The sequence below is a fragment of the Nuphar pumila genome, chromosome 3 (assembly GCF_984573655.1).
Source record: "Nuphar pumila chromosome 3, dmNupPumi1.hap1.1, whole genome shotgun sequence".
Classification (NCBI taxonomy): Eukaryota; Viridiplantae; Streptophyta; class Magnoliopsida; order Nymphaeales; family Nymphaeaceae; genus Nuphar; species Nuphar pumila.
In genome coordinates, this window is record NC_143251.1 from 44829237 (window position 1) to 44853283 (window position 24047).

Below are 24047 nucleotides of genomic sequence, written 5' to 3' on the forward strand. Positions count from 1 at the left end.
AAGAATATTTCTTTTTGAACAATGCATAAATAGAGAAGAATAAAATAAGAATATTATACATGATTAGTTGCTCTGAACCCCGACGTAGTCACATACGAGAAATTCTTGAAGTTGAACCCGTCAACTTTCATAGGGAAGGCCAACCCAAAGATAGCTGAGAGTTGGGTCAAGGAGTCTGAGCGGGCGTTCGACATCCTATCTATCCCCGAGGATAGGAAGTCTGCTTTTGGCATGTACCGTCTTAAGGGTGATGCCAAGAAGTGGTAGGACACCCTGCGAAGGGTGAAGTATGACAGAGTGGAGGTGATTCCTTGGGAGGTTTTCAGGGAAGAGTTCTTGGGCATGTATTTTTCCTCCTACACACGGGAATGGATGCAACAAAGGTTCCTTGAATTGGCTCAGAGAAATATGAGTTTTGTGGACTACACCATCAAATTCTGGAGCTTCGAGTGGTATTGTCCAAACCTTTTTGCTGATAATAAGGCTAGGGCAACCAAGTATGTTCGTGGACTGAAGAACGAACTTCGAGTCTGTATGATGATTTGCTGACCTACCATCCTCAGTGATGCCATTGAGTCTGCGACGATCCTGAATGAGGAGTGGGAGAGGTACAAGGATGGGTCACAGAAGAGAGGTGGCAATGGAGGTAGCTCGACGAACGGAGCAAGGAAGAACCCATCTGCGGACGTTAAGGCCCCGGGCGGCAAGAGGCAGAGGACCCAACATGAGCACCAGTAGGGAGCCCAGTAGGATCGACCCCAATAGAGGCAGCAACAAGGGAAGGCCCCATATGTGTGTTGCAGGTGCAACAAGAGTCATCCTTAGGGCTCTTATTCATTATTCAAGGGAGTCTGCTACCAGTGCCAGCAACTTGAGCACATTGTGACCCACTGTTCGAATAGGTCGACGGCTCATGAAGGACAGCAACAGAGGCCTCAACAACAGCATGGATAGTGGAGGACGTATGGGAGAGTTTATGTTGCTACAACTACCACATATGATGATCAGACTGGTCTGATCAAAGGTATCTTCTTAGTTGTTGATCATTATGTTCGTGTGATGTTTGATTTTGGTGCTACCCATAACTTTATATCCTCATCGTTTGCGAGTTTGCTTGATTTGGTTCCTTCTAGCCTTGAGAAGTGTTTTGTTGTGATGTCACTTATGAATATATCTGCTTCCTGCGAGAATTACTTTCCTAGAGTTTGCGTGGTGATTGAGGGGCATGAGTTGTCTGGCGACCTAGTCATACTAGATATGACTTTTTATAATGTCATTATAGGTATGGACCGGTTATTCAGACACAATGCTACCCTTCAGTGTTGGAGAAAGAAAGTCCTTTTAGAATGCCCCAATTTGCCTGCTTTGTTATTCCAAACGACTATACCAGCTAGTGAGGTGAAGATAGTCTCAGTATTGAAGATCTTCAAGTACCACAAGCAGGGTTGCATGGTGTTCTTGGCAAGCATGTCTATGCAAGACAGTCAGGCAACACCCTTTTAGCAGTTAGATATTGTTTGAGAATTTCTAGATATCTTTCCTAAGGATTTGCCACTGCACAGGGAGATTGAGATCTTGATCAAGTTAGTGCCTGGTACGACACCTATTTCTTGAGCACCATATCACATGGCATCTGCAGAGCTAGTGGAGCTAAAGAAGTAGCTGCAGAAGCTTCTTGACAAGGGATTTATTAGGCCGAGTGTATTTCCATGGAGTGCACTGATCCTCATTGTCAAGAAAAAAAATGATTCTATGCGGTTTTGAATTGATTACCGCATGTTGAACCAAGTGACGGTAAAGCACAAGAACCCATCACCTAAGATCGATGATTTGTTCGATCAACTGAGGAAGGCAAATGTATTCTCAAAGATAGAACTTCATTCTGGTACTGATCATGCATAATATTTGCAATTTATTCATCTCTATTTATGCATGATCCATGATAAAATTGCATTAAAAACCCATCTTTATCATAGTTTTTGAGGTTTTGTTTTAAATAGAAAATTCTAGAAAAATCATATTTTCAGAGCTTGCCTTGCGTTTTTCAGTGTTTCAGTTAATTTAAGAGTTCTTAATTTGTAGTTTAATTAGATTATGAGAGTAGTTACTAATTTTAATTAGTTTAGGAAAAACCTCTTTTGAAAAACACATTTTTGAGAAAGACTTGTTTTGGATTTTTTTTAAATATTTTAGACTTCCATAGAAAATGTGTTTTAACCTAATTTTTTATTATAAATAAAACTTTTACTGCCATGGATGCTATTTTTTCTAGTCTATAGCATCTCTTTCTCTCTCTCTCTCTCTCTCTCTCTCTCTCTCTTCTCTACCTCCCCTTCTTCCTTTCTTCCCCTTTTTTAATCGACTGCTTGCCTACCTTCTTTCTTTCTTGCTTCTTATGCTTCTCAATCTGTCTTCTAAACCCCGTCGTCGTCGGTTCCTCTCATCCCCTCTGTTAGAGAGAAATCTGAAGTCCATTTGAGTGCAGCAAGGTAAAAACCATCTTTGCCTCCCTTGTTTCATTGTAATTTTTAGTTTTCGCATCTCATAAATCATAGCATTGCATGTAGTTTTATTTGATTATGCATATTCTGCATACTTAGCTTATTTAGGTTAGATCTATCATCTGAAAAGATAAAAAGAAATATATATATATATATATATATATATATATATATATATATATATATATATATATATATATATATATATATATATATATATAATAGTTTAGATTAGCCGATTACGATTTTTAGTAGGCTATTTTCTGTAAGATTCTCGTTTCCAATGCATGCGTTAATAGATTCGTTATTTTACTTAGGGAATTAACATTGTTTTTTTACTGTGTTTGATTGTTATTTTTTTTGTCGATTTTGCTGGCTACTGCATTTTTTTATTTGTTTATCAGTCAATCTTTGTTTTAACTATTAGGCTTCAACGTCTTTTGCTTCAACTACTTTTCTTTTAGTCTTCAGCATTTTTTTTACAGCGTGAATGACGCTGGATGCTCAAGGGTTATAATAGTTAGATGTATTTCTTTAGTTATTTACTACATTAGTCATTAGCTAATTGTTTTCATTGATTGTTTGCATTAGACATTATGTGTTTTAGTTGTTCATTGTAGTAGTCGTTCACTGCATTAGTAGGATTGCATTAGTTAATTGTTTTAGTGATTTATTTCATTATTCGTGATTCATTAGCTGTTATTTCTTTTAGTTGATTCTGCATTAGACGTCTATTTGTTTCAGTTAATTTATTTCAAGTCTTAGCAATACGGTGTGGTGTTTTGTTTCTTCTTAATTCAAATAGTCAAAATCATTTTTTTTAAGTAAGTAAATCAGATTTAATCACTTCATAGTCTCAAGTAGTTATATTTTATTTAAGCAGTTCATGTTGAATGATAGTTAGCATATTAGGTTTAGTTAATTTAGATTGACAATACTTGAAGAATTAGTTTCTTGTAGCTTGTTTCATGATTTGTTTAGTTTGTTATTTAGTTAGTTTTGCTATTTCATCTTTTAGTAATTTGTTTCTAGATAGTTTAAATTTTGTTTTTGCTGATTTTTAAGTGTAGATCTAGTTTAGTTTGCTTCGTTCTGTTGTATTTTGTTTTATGATTTTTGCAGGGAAGCACTTGGACGTGCAGTGAGCCCCTTTTTGTACTCCTGATGCGCCCTTAAAGGTCCTCTCAAAAGGCCCATCAGTTCCACAAAATGCCCTCAGAGAGCAAAAGTTCAAGAAAACAAGCATTACCTGAAGGGGACTAAAAAATCTCAAGCACTAAATACTTTTTTTTAAAATTTTTAGATTAGGGTTTATTTTATATTATTCAATTAATTTGTGATTGTAATAAGGCTGCTATTTTATTGTTTAATGTCCTCCGCAGATAATCAAATAAATGAGTAAATAATAAATGTTCTGAGCTAGTGTCCCAAAAAGGAATTCTAGAAAAAGTTTGTGACTTTTCTGGCAATGTCCCAAGCCTCCTGATCATCACTGGCCAACATCACTCGCTATCTGAAAGTTTATAAAAGTAAGGAAGTCAACTCGAGCCCCCACAATAACACAACACATAAAAAGAATACAACACACATATATCATATAGCTTTTCATGAATCAAAACATTTATAATATGATAAATTCATGGCATACATCACACACAACATGAATCAAGATTTCACATAAAGCAATAGGTATGTTGTAATGACCCCAAATCGACCCTAAAAAAATATAGAATTTTTTTAAATAAATAATTTTAAAATATTACAAAAAATATCCTAAGGACCCGGGGCACATTACAAATTTAATATAGACAACAAAACCATCATTCCACGTGTAGAATAAATCAAACCATGAATTGATATTCAATTTAATTTAATTTAATTCAATAATCTCCATTAAGGGTTCATATGGTTCTCCAAAACAAAAACTCTCTAACATCGCCAGAACCCTGACCACCATATCATAACCCTTGCTCCATCTAGCAAGTTGGTCTCTTTATCACTGTGCCTCAGTACCTAAAAAAGATTTTAAAAACGGGGTAAGAACTGAAGTTCTCATGCGATACCCTCTCAAATCCAATAGTAAGAAAAATTAACATAGATTAAATCAAACATAAGTTTAAGAGGGCTCAACAACATCACACATTTAGAACAAGCTGATAATATAAGCAATTCAAATAAAACAACCAACAATTTCATGCTAAAATGCATATTTAGGGATACATGATTCAATGCATTATGCATAAATAACTTTTTTAAGTTCAATTATCAGTATTATTTTTGTATGGATGTCCCTATTTAATGCACATAATTTATTTCCCACTTAAAACCCATGGATACTTAAAAAAAGCCAAATTTTCAAGGTTTGAGGCAGTTCGCAGTGGTAGCTTAACACAAAATTTGTATTTTAATTACTGAGTTTTACACATTTCCTCAATCGATGTCAGGAATCATCATCATCAATCCGAACATTAGGAATCATCACCTAATGCTAGGACGATAAGGGCATCATCACCCTTTGACATCACTTTTCTTAGTATACCAATAATTGAAGTTGAGTCTAACAACACCACCCCCAAACAAAGTGACAAACTTCACCTTTCACTCAGTTTTCCTATAACGCCCCAAAATTTTCAACTTTAAAAATATAGATTTAAAAAAAATATATTTAAAATAGCACATCAAATATAATTGGGTTTTAAAAAGTTAAACAATCTCAGTGGGTTACAGAAACGAAATAATTGCTTGAGGCTGGACCTGATTCCTTTTATAATTAGATCCATCCTTAACTCACAAATTGAAAGAAATGATTTTCATTCCATCTTTCTCATATAGTTTAGAATATTAAAATTGCAAGTTTTCAAATAACATCAAGACATCTCATTTAAAATGAGGCACTCAAAAGTTTGTCCAAGGATCACCAAGACTATTAGGAAATGATGGTTCATGGCCTCGCCGCACATTGTACTTTCGCACCGTATGATCATTCATCACATGCGCCTCATAAAACAGGGTTAAAACTCTTGCGAGGCGGTAAGCAAATCCACATAATATGCATCATAATAATTCATCAAACATCTATCATAAATATCATAACATGCTTCATGACAGTTATATAATTACAGATAATTCATCATGTAAATCCAATATCATAGCATGGAATCTCAAGTAAATAAACATAATGAAAAATTATAAGGAAACAATAACTATGTTAGTCAATGAGCAGTGTTAGTAACTTTAGTTTCGATAGGTTTACACCTTCAGGCATGCAAAGGTAATTGTCATCATGCCAGCTAAAGTATACCATGGTGTTCATTATGCAAATTATATATTTGTCATAGTACCTACTGACCAGATAAACAAACCCAATCCTACGGTCCATAACCGAGAGATTTTTGGCAAAACGGGAAACTGGATTGTAATCCCCTACTACTGTAGTAGCTGAGGTATACCAATTTTGGGAAACCTCAATCTCCCTAACTCTGAGTGACTGGAGGTCCAAGGATGGCTTTGCTCATTAATTCAAGTTGGTATGACATATAGTTCAAACCTACATGCGACATTGTCACTTGGGTCGTACCGTTTTACCCTCTAAGGTAGACCATGGTGTGAATGGGTTTTATAGGTGAGTTCATCTTTATTAGGGTAGTTAGTATTCATGCCCTCACTTTATAAGGCAATTAAGCTTAATAGCCTTCATACTCTCCTCAAGGTAGTATACATGTTATGACATGGTTTTGCCCAACCCAATTTACGTGTTTTGGCGTCTTTAGCTCATATGAGTACCTCACTGGTGAAAGTGGCAAGGATCTTTAATGTGTGGATTTTTTTATGCAAAGTGAGACTTCCTCTCACAATTGTGGGGTCACAACCCACCCAAGCTCCCAAGAGAGCATTATCTAGCAATGCATTTCAAGAGTTAGTTCATTTTTCAAACAATATCCACACGCAAGTCCAATGATATTTATACATACCTTAATGTGTCATAACATAGCATAACAAAGTATAACATTCAAATGCAAATCAATGTATTTCTACAATAGGCTATGTATATCATTTATGTGTGGGCTTCATAGCCAATTCATGAGGCAACAATTTATGTCACAAACAAGAACACCATTATCACATGATTCTATACATCATATGCTACTTATGTGAGATTCCACAAATTCTTTGAATAAAGTATAGCCTTTGTGTCATATACACCTTTTTCTTTTTGTATTTTTCGCATAGCCTTAGAATTTTATAGGCAATTTGCATTTAACATAAACATGAAAAATTATTGTCATAAGGCACTCGACACTAGCATAGACATTCCCTATGCATTTTTGACATATGACATTAGTGTTAAGCATAAGCATAAGCTATGCATAATGATTCCATGTATGATATCAAATTGCATTTATCACAAGCATTAAGCACAGCTAAACATGATTATTTCATGTGCAATGTCATATTGCAATTATCACAAGCATAAGCATAGACAATTATGATTATTCCATATGCAAAGTCATTTTGCATTTATCATAAACATATGCATAGGTAAACATGTTGATTCCATGTGCAATGTCATATTGCATAGATCATAAACATATGCATAGGCAAACATGTTAATTCCATATGCAATGTCATATTGCATTGATCATAAGCATATGTGAAACATAATAATTATCATAAGACATTCGAGTTATCATTTTCAAACATTCACATGCATAAGCATTTAATAGCCTAGCTCACTACACATTCAATCATGATGATATTCCAATGCTTCACATGCAGAAATTTAAACCTATGGGTAATTTTCTCAAGTATGCCCATAAGAGTATTTTTGCTAAGTCGTTTGCTTAGGCTAGCGTATTTAATACTTAGACAAACGAGTAGGTATTTGCAGCTAAAGGAATTCCCCCTATTTGTTGTAACAAAACTTATTTTAAATAATTTAAATCTTCTTCTTCTTGTTTTTCTTCTCCTTTTTTTTGGTTTTCTCTATTAATTTTTTGTTGTCATTGTGACTGATGACTGGTCTTCCCATCCAGCTGGGATTGGGTTTGGGTCAAACCAGTCTACCAGGCCTAGGTTTAGACCTGGCTGGACCGAACCACTTGGTCCAACCGGTTTGAACCGGTTCAGTGCAGACCGCCCGAACCGATCAACTTGATTCAAGGTTGGGTCTGGGCTGACCCACCTGAACCAGGTTGGAACAACTCTGCTGGTTCAGACTTGATCAGGTCTAAGGCATAAACTAGACCTGGTCTAGACCGTGACTGGGTCTATCCAGCCAATCAAAATATTTTTTTCCTTCTTTCAATAAGGCGTGTATAGTTGTGATATTTGAAACTTGAGAATAAATTGGTGTTTCAAGTTTCTAAAAGAATTAAGTCTCTAAAATTTTGAAGGATTGAAGAGACTATAAGATGGTTATTTTTTTGAAATGAAAACCTCTTTCCTACCATTAATATGTGAGACCAAATTTGCATACTTTTTCATTTCTCCATTCCTCACAAATTGAATATTATGTATAAAATGCCTTAGGATCATGGATTGGTATGCAAAATAGTTAACACTTGAGGTTTTCATGTTTTCTATCTGTAAGTCATTTCAAACTATATGAACTAACCATAAAGGTCATTTTTCTCTTTATGAAATACAAATCTTAAATGTGAACTTTATAATGTTCACATGAGTTTTTTCTAGAATGCTATATATGTGGAAAAAGTTGTATATTCACTTATAAAAAATTCTTCAAACATGAGAATCTCATTTTTAAGCATGAATGTGTTAGAGGAAGAAAATATAATTCATGAGATACATAATTATTACTTCAAGAATAATAAACAACTCAACCATGAAAATGCAAATCACTTATCTTGATTGAAGCATGGTTTGAAGTGATGAAACACCATTAGAGTTGGTGAACACCATTTTTGACCATGAGTTTTTGTCAAAATCGTGTGTGAGTCAAGAGAGTGTATACATAAGTGCAAGATTATGGTTCAAACTATGAGAATTCCTTCTCCATACCCACATGTATTATGAAATGCATGTTTGTATGGTTGGGGAGAGAGAAAGAAGAGAAGAGTTTGAACAAAAATCAAAATATACAAAAATGAAGATTAACTTACCTCACTTGTTTTTTCAAAGAAGCTTAAATCGATTCACATCTTGTTTTTTAACCAACAAGTGGTGTAGAATAGAGTTCCTCAATAGCACTCTACACAACACTCAACTGAAAGAAGAGAGAGAAACACCAAAATCATGGGAGAGGGAGAGAGAAGAGAGAAGAGAGAAGAGGCTCTTGAATGCATCTCCTCTAGTTTTTTAGTGGTATTTATAGAACAAAATCCATGATTAGATGAGATGTGTGGTTTATATTACATGTAAGAAGATGGAGGGTTGAGATTGGTATAACCCTCTTCTAAAAAAAAATCTCAAATATGACCCTTGACTTCCATAATCAAGTAAAGATTTTCACCAATTTGGTAATCTACAAGAATGTTATGGTCTCTAGCTTTTTATAATTTTGTTTTTCCTAGGATTTGTAGAGATTCTACCTTGGGATCCATGTAAAATCCTATTGGCTACAAGTACCAAGGTGGTAACTAGGCCAAAACCGCCTCCCTCCCCTCCTTGGTTAGCTTCTATTTGGTTTCATTCAAACTAGCTATAACTACTTAGTTACTTTTCTGACATATTTTATTATTTGTTAGTTTCACTATTTCTTGATATTACTTTTAGGAACCTCAATTTATAATTTTTTTATATTGGTCCTTATTTTATTTTTAGAAATTCCAAATCATAATTTTACTTGAATCTTTTAGTTGAATCTAATCCAATTGGATCCAGTCCAAATCTAAATTAGATCCAAACTCTACAATATCACTTTAATAGATTTTTCTTAATTTAAATTCAAAGTTTAGGGAATAATTCAAATATAATTCTTCACTTAAGGTTAATTAAACATACTTTCTAATTCATTATGATTAATTAACAATTAAACACTAATTCAATTATTCTGCCTAATTAATACTTTAATTTATAGTTCTAAAAATATGAATAATCTTAATTAGCTAAGATAAAAATTAAATCAACATTTCACAATTTAATTTTTTCACATAAAAAATCCTATTTATTTTGATTAAAATTTTAGAAAATTAGTAGGTCTTACAAAAGAGTACCGTGGAAGACTTAATTAGAAACTGATTTAGGCGTTGGGCGGACTATATTTCACAAACACACAAAAGACTAGAATTTTGTAAACCATTTGTGCATTTAATATAATTAAATCAAAACCAATTATCAACTAATTTTGATAATAAGAGATTTCAACTTAATATAATGTTTAATCAAATAAATAAGTAAATAATAAATGTCCTGAGCTAGTGTCCCAAAAAGGAATCCTTGGGAAAGTTTGTGACTTTTCAAGCACCGTCCCATGGGTCCTGATCTTTATCGGCCAATATTACACGCTATCTGAAAGTTTATAAAAGTAAGGGGGTCAACCTGAGCTCCCACAAGAACACCACACAACATAAGCATAGAAAGAATATAACACACATATAGCATAAATCTTTTCATAATTCAAAATATTTATAATATGATAAATTTATGGCATACAACACACAGAACATTGTAATGACCCCAAATCGATCCTCAAAAAATATAAAAAATTTTAAATAAATAATTTAAGACATTACAAAAATATCCTAGGAACCTCGGGCACATTATAGATTTAATATAGACAACCCAACAATCATTCTACATGTTAAATAAATCAAACCATGAATTTAAATTAAATTAAATTAAATTAAATTAATTCAATGGTCCCTATCGAGGGTTCACATGGTTCCCCAAACCAAAAACTCTCTAACATCGTGAGAACCCATACCACTACATCATAACCCTCGCTCTATCCAGCAAGTCGGTCCCTTTATCATTGTGCCTCAGTACCTGAAAAAGATTTTTAAAACTGGGTAAGAATCGAAGTTCTCGTATGACATCTTCTTGAAATCCATTAGTAAGAAAAATTATCACATATTAAATAAAATATAAGTTTAAGAAGGCTCAACAACATCACACATTTAGAACAAGCTTGCAATATAAGCAGTTCAAATAAAACAACCAACAATTTTATGCTAAAATGCACACTTAGGGATACATGAATCAATGCAATATGCATGAATAACTTTTTAAGTTTAATTATTAGTATTGCTTTTGAATGCATGTCTCAACTTAATGCACATAATTTATTTCTCACTTAAAACTCGTAGATACTCAAAACAGGACAAATTTTCAAGGTTCAAAGCAGTTATCCGTGGTAACTTAACATAAAATTGTATTTTAATTACTAAGTTCTACACATCATAAATCAGAACATTAGGAATCATCACCTAATGTCGGGATGATAAGAGCATCATTACCCTTTGATGCCACTTTTCTTGGTATACCAATAATTGCAGTTGAGTCTAACAACACAACCCCCCAAACAAAGTGGCGAACTTCACCTTCCGCTCAGTGTCTCACTACTTCTTGGCATTACCCTTTAAACGGTAGGTGCCAAAAATAGTCTACTTGTCCTACGATATGGGTAGGTCACGAAAGGCATGCTCTATTTTCTTAACCTAGCTCTCAATGGCTTCAAGGTCGGCCTTTTCAAAAAATATTGGTGGATCCAACTTCAAAAACTTCGCATATGTCACCACACCAATGTTAGGGGTCACGACTGATACAGGGTCCATGCATGTTACAGACTGAGTAGTTTGTGCCTGGATATAAGTAGTAATTGTCTCGGCCAGACTGTTGAGGGAGTTCATCAAAAAATCTCTCTATTCCTGCCAATTCTCAGAAGCATATGTACGATCACTAGTATACATCTAAAAATCAATTAAAATAAGAAATTATCATTAAATTATACTTATAGATCAGACCCACACCCTTAGGATTGATCCCGCTAAAGAAACATAATCATATCATGCATGCAAATTAAATCATCATATACTGATTTAGTTTTAACTGCCCATATGACCAAAATAACAATTTTCATAACTTCAGGATAATAATGAAATAAAAATTTACAAGATACATCCTACTAGTGATGTGAAGACTGCTTCTAAAGTGTGAGTTTATGAGTTCTTGGTGATGGTTCTACCTAGTTCTAATACCAACTCAGTAATGACCACAAATCGACCCTCGATAAATGCGAGTTTTTTTTTAAATAAGAAATTTTAAAATATTCTAAAAAATTTCTAAGAGATCTGGAGTACATTACAAATTTAATATACACAACCTAACAATCATTCCATATGTAAAATAAATCAAACCATAAACTAAAATTAAATTTAAGTTGCCTATTGAAGGTTCACATGGTTCCTCAAAACAAAAACTCTCTAGCATCGTTAGAACTCGGGCCACCACATCATAACCCTCGCACCCTCCAACAAGCTGGTCCCTGCATCACTATGCCCCGGTACATAAAAACGATTTTTAAAAAAAGAGTAAGAACCAAAGTTCTCATACGAGACACTCTCAAAATCCAATAGTAAGAAAAGTTATCATAGATTAAATCAAACATAAGTTTAAAAGGGCTCAACAATATCACATATTTATAACAAGCTTGCAATATAAATAGTTAAAACAAAAAAAGTAACAGTTTCATACTAAAATGCATATTTAGGGATGTATGAATTAATGCAATATTGAATAACTTTTTATGTTCGATTATCAGTATTGCTTTTGCATGCATGTCCCTACTTAATGCACACAATTTAATTCCTACAAACTTAAAACCTGCGAACACTCAAAACAGGCCAAATTTTTTATGTTCGAGGTAGTTCTGAGTGGTAGATTAATACACAATTTGTATTTTAATTACTAAGTTCTACATATGTTCTTCGATCGACGTCAAGAATCATCACCATAAATTAGAATATTAGCGATCACCACATAATGTCGGGACAACAAAAAAATCATCCATTGACGTCACTTTCTCGATATATCAATAACTGTAGTTGAATCTAACAACACTACTCTTAGGCAAAGTGATGAAAGTTTCCTATAACTATGACCAGGAACACGAACCACATATCGAGTTCTTGAGGCAAACAATGCATACGATGTTTAGTATTCTCACGATTTCCCATGACCATCATTCGAGGTTATCACCCTTATAAAGGGTTACCAAAGAAGAAAAATTAGGTCTCTTTTATCATTATTAATCATCTCTTTTATCATTATTAATCAATTAAGAGTTCTTCAAACAAGAATAGTTACGCAAATCAACATGCAATAACACTTTTGGTACCTTGCCCTATCAAATTCAACAGTGTAATTAATTCAAAAGCAATACATATAATTTTTGCAATGTATTTACAACTTAGTACTGTATGAGCAACACATGGTCTTTGCCTCCAAAGGCCCATACATGGCTCATACACAATCACTATACAATTTAATGCGATTTAAATAACATTGCAAATTTTTTTTTGTGAACAACAATCACCCATAAATGAATATAATTTAATGATCATTACCAAAACACAACAAATACAAACTTTATCATGCACATCAGATTTATCCTGTTGGCCTAGAGACCAAAATTTTTCTGACCGACTGAGTGGCGTATGCAGTATTGGGGAGGTTAATACAAAATCAACTGATACTGTGACAATCAAAGTAAGCGACGCACACCCTTGTGTAATGTGTCAGGACTCAGCACAAGCTAAGATTGCTAAAAGCTTCGACCTGAAAATGTCTGAGCGAGTACTTACGCTCAAAATGAAGTCCGAGTAACGTATACAACGAGAGGGCAAGGTTGAGGACCTGTTCAACACGTTGAGAAGAACATTCCTTAATTGTGCAAAACGTCTGATCGAAAGCAAGCATACCTGGAGGGTGGAGACTGATGACAATGGCCAGAAATTATTCAGCCACGGGCTAGGTTTGTTCCGTTGTTAAACGGCCAACAAACTCGAGGGCAGACCAGGTCAACTGCATCCCTGAGGGTAATCTGTCAGTGGACCTACTCCCAACCAATCCAGTAAAGCGCGCCCAAACACATGCAGTCAGAGATGAGTCCCATCCAAGTGATGGGCAAACAAAGGTAAACAGGAAATTTTCAGGTTCATGTGAAAACAGGAAACAAGAGTATATATAGTTAATATGAATGAATGAACATTATAAGTTTTAGACAAATTTTACTTTTTCACGACAAATCATAAATTTCCTTCTTTCTTAGACGACCCTCTACGGTGGTTTTTGGCAAGACACACTACCCCTAAGGCTAAAGCTGATCCGTAAAAGGGTCAACATTTGAGGGAGGAGTGGTTTCAGAAAGCTGGCATATCGTGTGGATGGGACTACGAGCAGCGTAGTGCTAAAAGTTTTAGTGGAGAAAAAGGAGGAAGACTATTACAGAGTTCGTTTGAACCGGTCCTTCGCGGAGGCGGTTGATGCGAAATATCTTCTTATGATATTCTCTAGTATTCAATAGAAAAACGATAAGACGATAAGAGTAGGTATGGTCCTCCAATAATTTCACGCCTCCCTCAAATTTCATCGTCCTTGTTCAGCTTACTCCACAGGCTATGGCCAATTCAATTTCATTAACTATGCATACGTACAAAAGGGAGACCAACCGGCTCCAGTCGCGTGCACTAATAAATGCCATGACATAACCAGCACCTATCCACCAAAAAAATATTTGGTGTAGTGTATAACTGGTAGGAGCAGCTAGTGAGACGTTGCAGGTTCAAAACCAAATGGTGCAGTGTATAACTGGAAGGGTCTGACTAATCCCAGTTTGCCTTTCAAAAAAATTCATATTTTTACATCATAGTAATTATCACCGATATTTCGTAGTATTCAATTTTCAAAATGGTGAAAATTAATGAACAGTTCTTGCCCACTTGAATGACTGTGATTTATCACCTGATGGAATGATCAGGTTTTGAAGCCAATGGAGGGGTTTCCATGCTGCAGAGGTCAAGGTTTGGGAATTTGAACTTGTAAGTAGGGGATCTCAAGAGTTTTACCAACCGAAGAATTGTCAATATGAAGGGTGGGGGGTAGGGCTTGTAAACGACCCAAACGATAATGTCATGTTCGGGCTCGCCTCATTTAGTAGTGGATTGAGCTCGTGGCTCAGCTCGTGTCCGTTTTTAGCGGAGTCGAGTTTGGCTCGGTCTTGAATGAGACAAGCTGACTTGTGTAAAAACATTTCATGTTATTTATACATGAAATATCTATGTTTTTATATATTACACTTAATAGTTTATATTTTATGTATATATTTTTTATTTATGAATTAGTTTTTTTTTTTATGAATTAGTTTTTTATAAATTATATTTAAAATATAATTTATACATAAAAATATTTTTTAATCTATACGAGCCATCCTGAGCCAAGTTGAACATTCTATGTTCGGGCTCCACTCGTTTGACTTCAATGAACTGCTCATAGCTCAGCTCAATCGCAAGCTATACTAACTGATCAAGAACAAGTTCGTCATGAGCCAATCCAAGCCGAGCCACGAGAAGCTCGGTTCATTTACCAACCCTAGTCGGGGGTGAAGGGGGCGGTGGTTGGGGTTTACATTGAACTAAAAAAGCTAGTAATTCATTAAAATAATTGTATTTTAAAAAATGATCCAACCAGTATTTGAACCAACTTTAACATATAATAACAATATTTAGCATGTCAAACTTCATACAAAAGTATTAGTTTTTGATTTTTGGAGATTAAATTTATATAAATCAAAAGTAACCACTTTAAATGCTCTCTCTCTCTCTCTCTCTCTCTCTCTCTCTATATATATATATATATATATATAATGTAATGTAATGTAATGCACTAGTTCTGCCCCGTTAGGCTCCTTCAAATACCATAGTTTTTGGTAATTTTTCTCATATCTAACACCATAGATATGATCTTTATTGGAAACTGATTTTTGGATCACCAGAATCTGCCATGTATACAGGTTTTTTCTGATAATCCAAAATCAATGGCTATGAAGACATCAATTTTGTCTGGCTCATTAAAATATATTTGTTCATCCAAAAAATATGATCCAAGAGTTAATTCCCACTAAATCAAGCATGCTAAACACATCTAATAGTTCAGTTCTATCATAAAACACTTCAAACTATGGGGGCCTAACAGGGCATAATGAAAAAAGATAGCCTAATATGTTTGGTTCTCGCTCTCTTTATATATATATATATATATATATATATATATATATATATATATATATATATATATATATATAAAGATGTGTCCAACATAATTGATTTATTTTTGAATAATGCTATTGGATTTTTGGTATTTTTTTCGGCAATTTCAACCTCATAGATGTGTCCAACATAATTGATTTACTAAAAATTGACACTTGGTTAATGTATTTTTGACAAAAAAAGGTATTTGGCGCCTCTAAAATTTAGGAAAATTGCAAGTAGTTGATTTTTGAAACCTTAGAAAAACCTATCCCAGATTCAAACGCTTCAAGAACTTATTCTTATAAAAATAAGCATGATCACATGGCAAAAACACCCAAAATCCAATACCATGTTTCATTTAGCTTAGTGGGTTTTGATTTCTCTCTCTCTATATATAAAGTCAATGAAATCCAGTCTAAGTACCTCTCGGTTGTTACTTGTATTTTAATGCCGATGATACAAGTGATTTATACTATATGTTTGGCTCATATTGTTTTCTCGCTATGAAGTAAGCTCCGGTCATTGTATGTGATAATCTTGAAAGTGGCCCTTTGGCTTGTGGGTGGTTCGAGACCGAATCTAGTGCAATTACATAGCACAAAATTTGTGCATTAAACACCGGAGTGCCCTCCATGTCACAATTGACAGGCCCTGTCCCAAAAGATGGAGAGTGATCACGTGCTTAATGCACAAGGAACACCAAGCGAAGCCGTGGGGCCCAACGACGTGATAAGTCCAATATAATTGCGCGACGCGTTGAATTAGACGATTTGAAAGTCGATGGGGGAGGGGCGGTTGGTGAAGGAGCGCGGGGGTTTTTGATATTTCTTTTACTATCTATTCTTGGCCCCTTGGCGAAGGAAACGGCAAAACAAAGGCAAACGGGTAAGAGCGAAGGAGGGAACATGGAGTGGCTTGCAAGGGAAGGGGAAGAATAGGACCATGTGGTGCGGTGTGAAATGATTTCGGTAATTATGATAGTGTGTGTGGGTGAGAGAGAGAGAGAGAGAGAGTTGGTGGGGGTGTGCCAAGTCCTCGAGGCGAGGAGTTGACTCTCACCTGAATTATTTCATTTGAGCTCAACCCGCTTATCCTCCGTCTCTCACAATTCACCATGGCTGAAATTCGTTCGTCTTGTTTGAAGGTGCTGTTCGTGTGTGTTACTTGCCATCTTTTTGCAGTCTCCGCTGATACAAACGCTGAAGATGGTGCTCCCTCTCCCTCTCTCTGAGATTTTCCTTTTTTTCTTTTTTGACAGAGGAGATTCGCTTGTTCCTTTGCTTTTAGTTATGATAGGAACATCACCTACCTCTGCATTTTCTTTCTTCCTTTTCTGATACTACCACAGTGGAAGAATAACATGTCTAAGATGTATGATATTCTTCATGTTTTCATCGGTTCTTCTGATTTCTTTCCCGGGACAAGGCTATCTTTGGTCTGATACCTCGCTTTGGATAATAACTTTGAACTTCTTTTCGTTATTTTCTTAATTGGGGGTTGACTCGAAGCATGAGATTTTTAATGTCAGGGATCAACTCAGTTCTGTTTTGCAGCTCCTGTGGTCACATGTCATTCCATGTCGATTAGTTATCTAAATGAAATGACCGGATTTTTGTTACCTATTTCAAGGTTTACTTCTTGTGCCAGCTTCCAAGTATCATGCTAAAACCGGTAGTCATAATCTTGCCAAGGTTGTAGAATCCCAAGATAGCCTGCCGCCTTTCTTAACTTAGAACAAAGGACTACTGTTTCTAGATTGATTTTTTTTCCTTTTAAACTTTAGCTGAAGAGAGACTCGAGGATGCTCATTATAACTTACCCGTTCTTGTTTTGATTTCTTGGGATATTTCCATTTCGACAGCTGCTGCACTCACTTCCCTCAAGACTCAATGGCAGAATGCACCACCAAGATGGGGAACTCAAGATCCTTGTGGTGCACCATGGGAGGGAGTCGGCTGCACTAATTCCAGAGTGACTAGCTTGTGAGTGTTATCTGAGCCTGCAAAATATTGGTACCTTACTTGTCGGGCAGGATTGCCATTAATGGGTATCCAATTGATGGTTTTACCTGTCTTATTGTTCTGGATCCCTCTTTAGGAAACTATCATCCATGGGCCTTCAAGGTGGCATTTCTGACATTGGATCGCTCACTCAGTTGCAGGTGTTGTAAGTCCCTGACCCTTATTTGTATCTTAATTTGACGACAAGACAACATTTCATTGGGTTGATGCTCTTTTGTATGTACTGCTTGTTTCCTAGCTAGCTAGCTTGTGTGTGAGTGTGAGTGTGTGTGTGTGTTTGGATGCCCTCGAGTATTGTTGGTCTCAGTTCTGTTTACCTTGGTTGGCATAGGGATTTATCTTCCAATCCTAACCTGACGGGTTCAATCCCCGCAAGTATAGGGAACTTGGCGAACCTAACGATCCTGTAAGAGAATTCGGATTCTGTTTAATTCCATTCGTGCAAATGGCTTTGTGGTTAATTTGATGCTTAAGACCGCCACCTTCTTCTGTGTCAGAATCCTGGCAGCTTGCAAGTTCACAGGTAGCATCCCCCCAGAATTGGGCAATCTGGGACAACTTACTTTCCTGTAAGAATTTAAGACCTCAAATGTTTTGAAATTTCAACGTCATTTTATATGTGCTTCTTTGGTTTCCTGTTTCATTGTTGGGTTTGTGGTTTTCTTTCTTTACCAGGGCGCTGAATTCTAACAAACTGGCGGGCAGCATACCTCCCTCCTTGGGCAAGCTCGCAAATGTTTATTGGCTTGACATTGCAGACAATAGTCTAAGTGGACCTCTTCCGGTCTCATCTGGCAGCACACCTGGTTTGGATATGCTTCTTAAAGCAAAACACTTGTAAGTTAGAAAAACACTTCTCGAAAAATGTATTCATGCACTGAACAGTAGACTCATTTCATTGTTTATGGGATGCAGCCATTTTAATAGGAACCAGCTTTCAGGTCCTATTCCACCTCAGCTTTTTAGTTCAGGAATGGTGCTTATACACATGTAAGCTAGCAGTGATCACCAAACACTTGCATCAACATCATGATTCTCTTTTTCTTTTCCTTTATATAGAATGTTCTCAACTTACCTTTCTTACTGACTACTTTGCTTCACAAAAGATTATTTGATGGAAATCAGTTGTCTGGACCAATCCCTTCCACAATAGGGCTTGTGAAGACACTCGAGGTCCTGTGAGTATCCATAATATCTCTTCCTGTTGATTACTTGTGTATATGCTAGTGTAAGCACTTGTTTTACACCATCATTATTTCATTCACTTTTTATCAATACCTAACCCTGGATTTGCTTCTTCAAAAGCCGACTTGATAGGAATTCCTTGACTGGTCCAGTGCCATCCACTCTCAACAACCTTACACTTATCAATGAATTGTAAGTTTCTTACTGTTACCTGATGGACTTCTACTGCATTACAATTTAATTTGCATCTCCTTCCATCTTTTTCAGGAATTTGGCAAGAAATCGGCTGACCGGTCCTGTACCTAATTTGACGGCCATGAACAGACTCAATTATGTGTAAGAATATGCTCTCTCTCTCACTCTCACTCTCACTCTCTCTTTCATGCTTGAACTAACATTCTCTTTCTACAGGGACTTGAGCAACAACTTGTTTGATGTATCAGTAGCCCCCTCTTGGTTCACAGCCATACAGTCTCTAACAACATTGTCAGCCCTCAACTTGCTTCCTTATTTTTCAAGCCTTTGATTCTCTTGATCTAACTTGTACACGATCATGTAGAGTCATGGAATTTGGAACACTGGAAGGATCGATACAAACAGCTTTGTTCAGTTTGCCTTCTCTTCAGAGAGTGTAAGCATAGAAGAATATATTTCTTGGTTGATTGGTCCAAATCACCTGAGTTTTTTGCTGCGTAATTATTTTTAAAAAACTGCAGGAAGTTGAAGAACAACTCATTTAATGGTACACTAGATATGGGGTACACCATTTCTCCGCAGTTACAGCTTGTAGACTTGGAATATAACCAAATCTCTTTATTCGTACAGGGGAACTCCTACAATAACTCTCTAATGTACGAGATATTTAAAGTTGATACTTAATTTTTTCTTCTAAATTAGTGATATGCCACTTCTTTATCATTCAAACTTGCAGACTTCTGGGAAATCCATTATGTTCACATGCAAATATCCAATACTGCCAGGTGCAGACTATGACAGCAAAACCATACTCGACTAGCTTAGCAAACTGTGGCAGTGCAGCGTGTCCACCCAACCAGAAGGTTAACCCTCAGAATTGTGAATGTGCATTTCCTTACGAGGGAACTCTGCATTTCAGAGCAATCTTTTTTTCGGACTTGCACAACAGCACCCCATTCCAATTACTGGAACGACAGCTTTGGACAAAACTTGGGTTGACACCGGGCTCAGTGTTTCTCCATGACCCATCCTTTGATGCAAGTGACTATATGCTACTGTACATGGCTCTTTTCCCATCAGATGACAAGTATTTCAACAGGTCAGAAATCTCCCGACTTGGTTTTGAGCTGACCAACCAAACATTCAAGCCTCCTCATGAGTTTGGGCCATACTATTTCGTGGCAGTTCCCTATCCCTTCCAAGGTATCTGATCCTGATGCAACTGATTTAGCAGAGAATGTTTTTCTTACTTGATTTATTATATATTATAGTCGCTGGTATATTGGACTAAATGACGGTCATATCAGAAGGAAATGGTGGAAAGTCTCTTAGTTCTGGTGTGATCATTGGCATAGCTATTGGTTGCTCTGTTTTGGTTCTCGCACTTGTTACTGTTGGAGTATATGCTATCCGACAAAAGAAGAGGGCCGAAAAAGCCATAGTACAAAGCAGACCTTTTGGTAATGTTTTCTGTCTAATCTTAGTCCAATCACCTCCTAATTGGTAGATGAGTTTTCCCTGTGTCATTTCGTTGGAAAAGAAAGACTTCTATATAGAGGCCGCACTTTCTTGGCCTTGTTGGCCCTACCATGACTGCGGTTTGTGCATGAATTGCAGCATCCTGGGGCGGAACTAGCGGTAAAGACAGTGGGGATGCACCACAATTAAAAGGGGCTAGATGGTTTTCATATGATGAAGTCAAGAAGTGCACAAATAATTTCTCAGAGAGCAACGAGATAGGATCTGGAGGCTATGGCAAAGTAAACAAGATTTTATGCCTTCCTTTCCGTTTTGATTTAGAGGTCCTGACAAATGATTCATTTGAAATGCTTTTTCCCAGGTCTATAGAGGAATGCTCCCAAACGGTCAGATGGTAGCAATCAAGAGGGCACAACGGGGATCTATGCAAGGTGGGGTCGAGTTCAAGACAGAAATTGAGCTGTTATCAAGAGTTCATCACAAAAATCTTGTCGGGCTTGTGGGCTTCTGTTTTGATCGTGATGAACAGATGCTAGTCTATGAATTTATTCCTAACGGAACACTAAAAGATGGCTTATCTGGTATACAGGGAATATTTAGATTGAGCTTGCCTTTGTTTATACTTATCTGCAATTTCTTCTGAACTTTTTTAATGAACATTTCTTTTATTTTAATAGGAAGGAGTGGCATTCACCTTGATTGGAAGAGGAGACTTCGAATTTCTCTGGGCTCTGCTAGAGGATTAGCTTATCTGCATGAACTTGCTGATCCCCCCATAATCCATAGGGATGTCAAGTCTCCAAATATTCTATTGGATGAAAATTTAACAGCCAAAGTTGCAGATTTCGGCCTGTCTAAACTCGTTGCTGATAGTGCAAAAGGGCATGTTTCTACTCAAGTTAAAGGGACACTGGTGAGATATTTCAAAAAGTAAAATGATTACCGCAAACGCGTGTGTGTGTGTTTCTGTTTCTCAATTGTGACCATGTTGAGATTCTTTTGTATGCTTGTCATAATAATTCTTAATGCAAGCCCCCTGTTCTATGTAATCAAATCACAGGGTTACTTGGATCCAGAGTACTATATGAGCCAGCAACTGACAGAAAAGAGTGATGTATATAGCTTTGGTGTGGTTATGCTTGAAATGTTAACAGCCAAACAACCAATAGAAAGAGGCAAGTATATTGTCAGAGAGGTGAAAATGGCCATTGACAAAACAAAAGAACTATATGGTCTGAGGGAGTTACTTGATCCAGCCATTAGGACAGCAGCCGTGCTTGCAGGCTTCAACAAGTTTGTGGACTTGGCCATGCGTTGTGTGGAAGAATCTGCATCCGACCGCCCTACCATGGGAGAAATTGTGAAGGAAATCGAGGCGATTTTGCAGAATGAAGGAGTGAATACGAACCCAACATCAGCGTCATCATCTGCTACTGATTTTGGAACGACTAAGGCTGTTCCGCATCATCCCTACAATGATCCGCTCCCTGGCAAGGAGCTAAACAGTGATGATGCCTTCAGTGACAGTGGTGTCTATACATTGTCCACAAAGGTTGAACCCAAATAGGTGTTGTATTGTATACGTATACCTTCATCCCTGTTCGTTGTTTTGTTCGAAATATTTTTGTGCTAAAACCTGTGCAGTAGCATTTGAAGCTGAGATGTATTCATCCCAACTTTATTTTATATCAATTTTCCGCGCTTCGTACTTCTACCATGCTTGGTGAGTTGGGATGTGAAATCCTCAGGCCACAAAAGCCCCCAAATCCACAGATCTCTAGTTCAATTGGTGGGGGGAGACACCGGACTAGAGATATTCGAATTTCAGAGCTCAGGATCTCTAGGTTGAGATCTGAGAGATTCAAACCAACACTATATGTAGGGAAGGATTGGAAAGGACTCGATGTTGTAGAGCCTGTTTTTTATTTGGATATAAATATTTAATTTCTGTAGATTCAATTTTGGGGTAAGTTACGAGGGAGGAGTTGCATGGGACCGTGCTTTCTGCCCGTTGGGAAAAAGTTCGGGAGCGTTAGCTTTGAGATGGTTTTTTTATATAAGATTGGAGGGTATTTTTTAGAATTTTACTTGTAGGATCAAACTATAACTCTTGTAGTTTCCTTGTTGTATCCAACAACACTAGTAGATTCCTGTTTAAGGAGTCATCCTCTTTTGTATTGTGTATCTTAATCGAATTGAGAAGAAGGCTCGGTGCAGCTGTGGACGTAGGTAGTTTTTAAAATCTTTGTTTTTGTGTGGTTTTTTTTTTTGTTGCTTTTTCGTGCTTATTTCTTCGATCCATCAATAGGTCATTCCCTAACACTCTATAAAAAATTATACAGCAAAAATTTTAAAAAAAAAAACAAATCTTTTAGTCCTCCAATCTCTTCTTTGTATTTATTTTCTTCTTGGTTACATTTTTTTTCTCTTTTTTGAAAAGATCTTTTTTGGTTCCTTTCTTTCTTCTTCCAAAACTATGCCATTCAATCAGACTCAATCTGAAATGCATAAATGAATGTGCGCCCATACATAACTTCCCTTCTAGATATATTCAATAACGATGCTAGTTAGTGGATCCAGCTCGATCATGCAATATCGTATATCGTGTACAATCGACTCCATTTCTCCAAAGCCTGTTATTGAACCCCTACTTTCCAGCCAGCATACATAAGCTGCTTTCTGGTGTGATCTTGCACCACTAATCCAGCATACCAGTGACATTCCGTCATATGCTGCAAATCTTGAGTTTGAACCAACCACCTTGCCATCACAAGCTAGTCAGTTGCATATATCTGTCCTGATGTCATAACTAGAACGAACGACATTTGTGACATGTTTGAAATGCGTTGTAATTCTTACACAAGTTGGCCTTACTGTCCTCCCAAAATGACACGTTATCACAAATGAATAGAAATATGTCAAAATTCTCAGCATGCCCGAAAATCATTGATTCCTGGCTTATTTATAATTATTTTACCCTTCACATATAATTTATGCAAACCTCCTGACATTTTTACAAATTTCTTGTGAACATCTGATAGGCGAAAATCTAATTAAGAGATTTGCATGATATTTTCGCATACCTCACAAATTTCTTGTGAACCTTCAAAAAATTATGATCACAAAATAAGAAGAATCATATGACATTTGTGTAAACCTCTTAATATTAACAAATTTCTTGCAAACATTTCAAAGACTAAAATCCAACTAAGGAGATTCATATGACATTTATATGAATCTCACAAATTAACATAAATTTCTAACAAACCTTCAAAAAGTTAAAATCACAAAATAAGGAGATTCACATGATATATGCATAGAACTCATGACATTCACACAAATTTCTTGAGAAAATCCAAAAGACTAATTAAAATCACAAAATAAGGCAATTTGCATGATATTTGTGCGAACCTCTTAACAAACCTCTAAAAGATTAATACCCAACTAAAGAGATTTGCTTG

At 36.2% G+C, this 24047-nt stretch overlaps 1 protein-coding gene across 2 annotated transcripts; it reads left to right on the forward strand.

The window, feature by feature from the left end:
* The first annotated feature begins 16555 nt into the window (after window positions 1–16555).
* Window positions 16556–22298, forward strand: LOC149842764 (Leucine-rich repeat protein kinase family protein). 2 transcript variants are annotated; one of them, XM_089999413.1, is made up of 20 exons: window positions 16556–16674; window positions 16851–16914; window positions 17568–17688; window positions 17804–17872; window positions 18059–18133; window positions 18225–18296; window positions 18403–18564; window positions 18643–18717; window positions 18834–18905; window positions 19033–19104; window positions 19180–19248; window positions 19324–19398; window positions 19472–19543; window positions 19629–19763; window positions 19844–20310; window positions 20415–20567; window positions 20725–20867; window positions 20948–21167; window positions 21264–21499; window positions 21647–22298. In XM_089999413.1, exons 1-20 carry the CDS (start codon window positions 16666–16668, stop codon window positions 22151–22153), a joined length of 2868 nt encoding a protein of 955 aa, XP_089855539.1. In that variant the 5' UTR covers window positions 16556–16665; the 3' UTR covers window positions 22154–22298. The 2 variants fall into 2 exon arrangements, with proteins under 2 accessions (XP_089855539.1, XP_089855538.1); XM_089999412.1 differs by having other exon boundaries at window positions 16674–16914.
* The last annotated feature ends 1749 nt before the right edge of the window (window positions 22299–24047 follow it).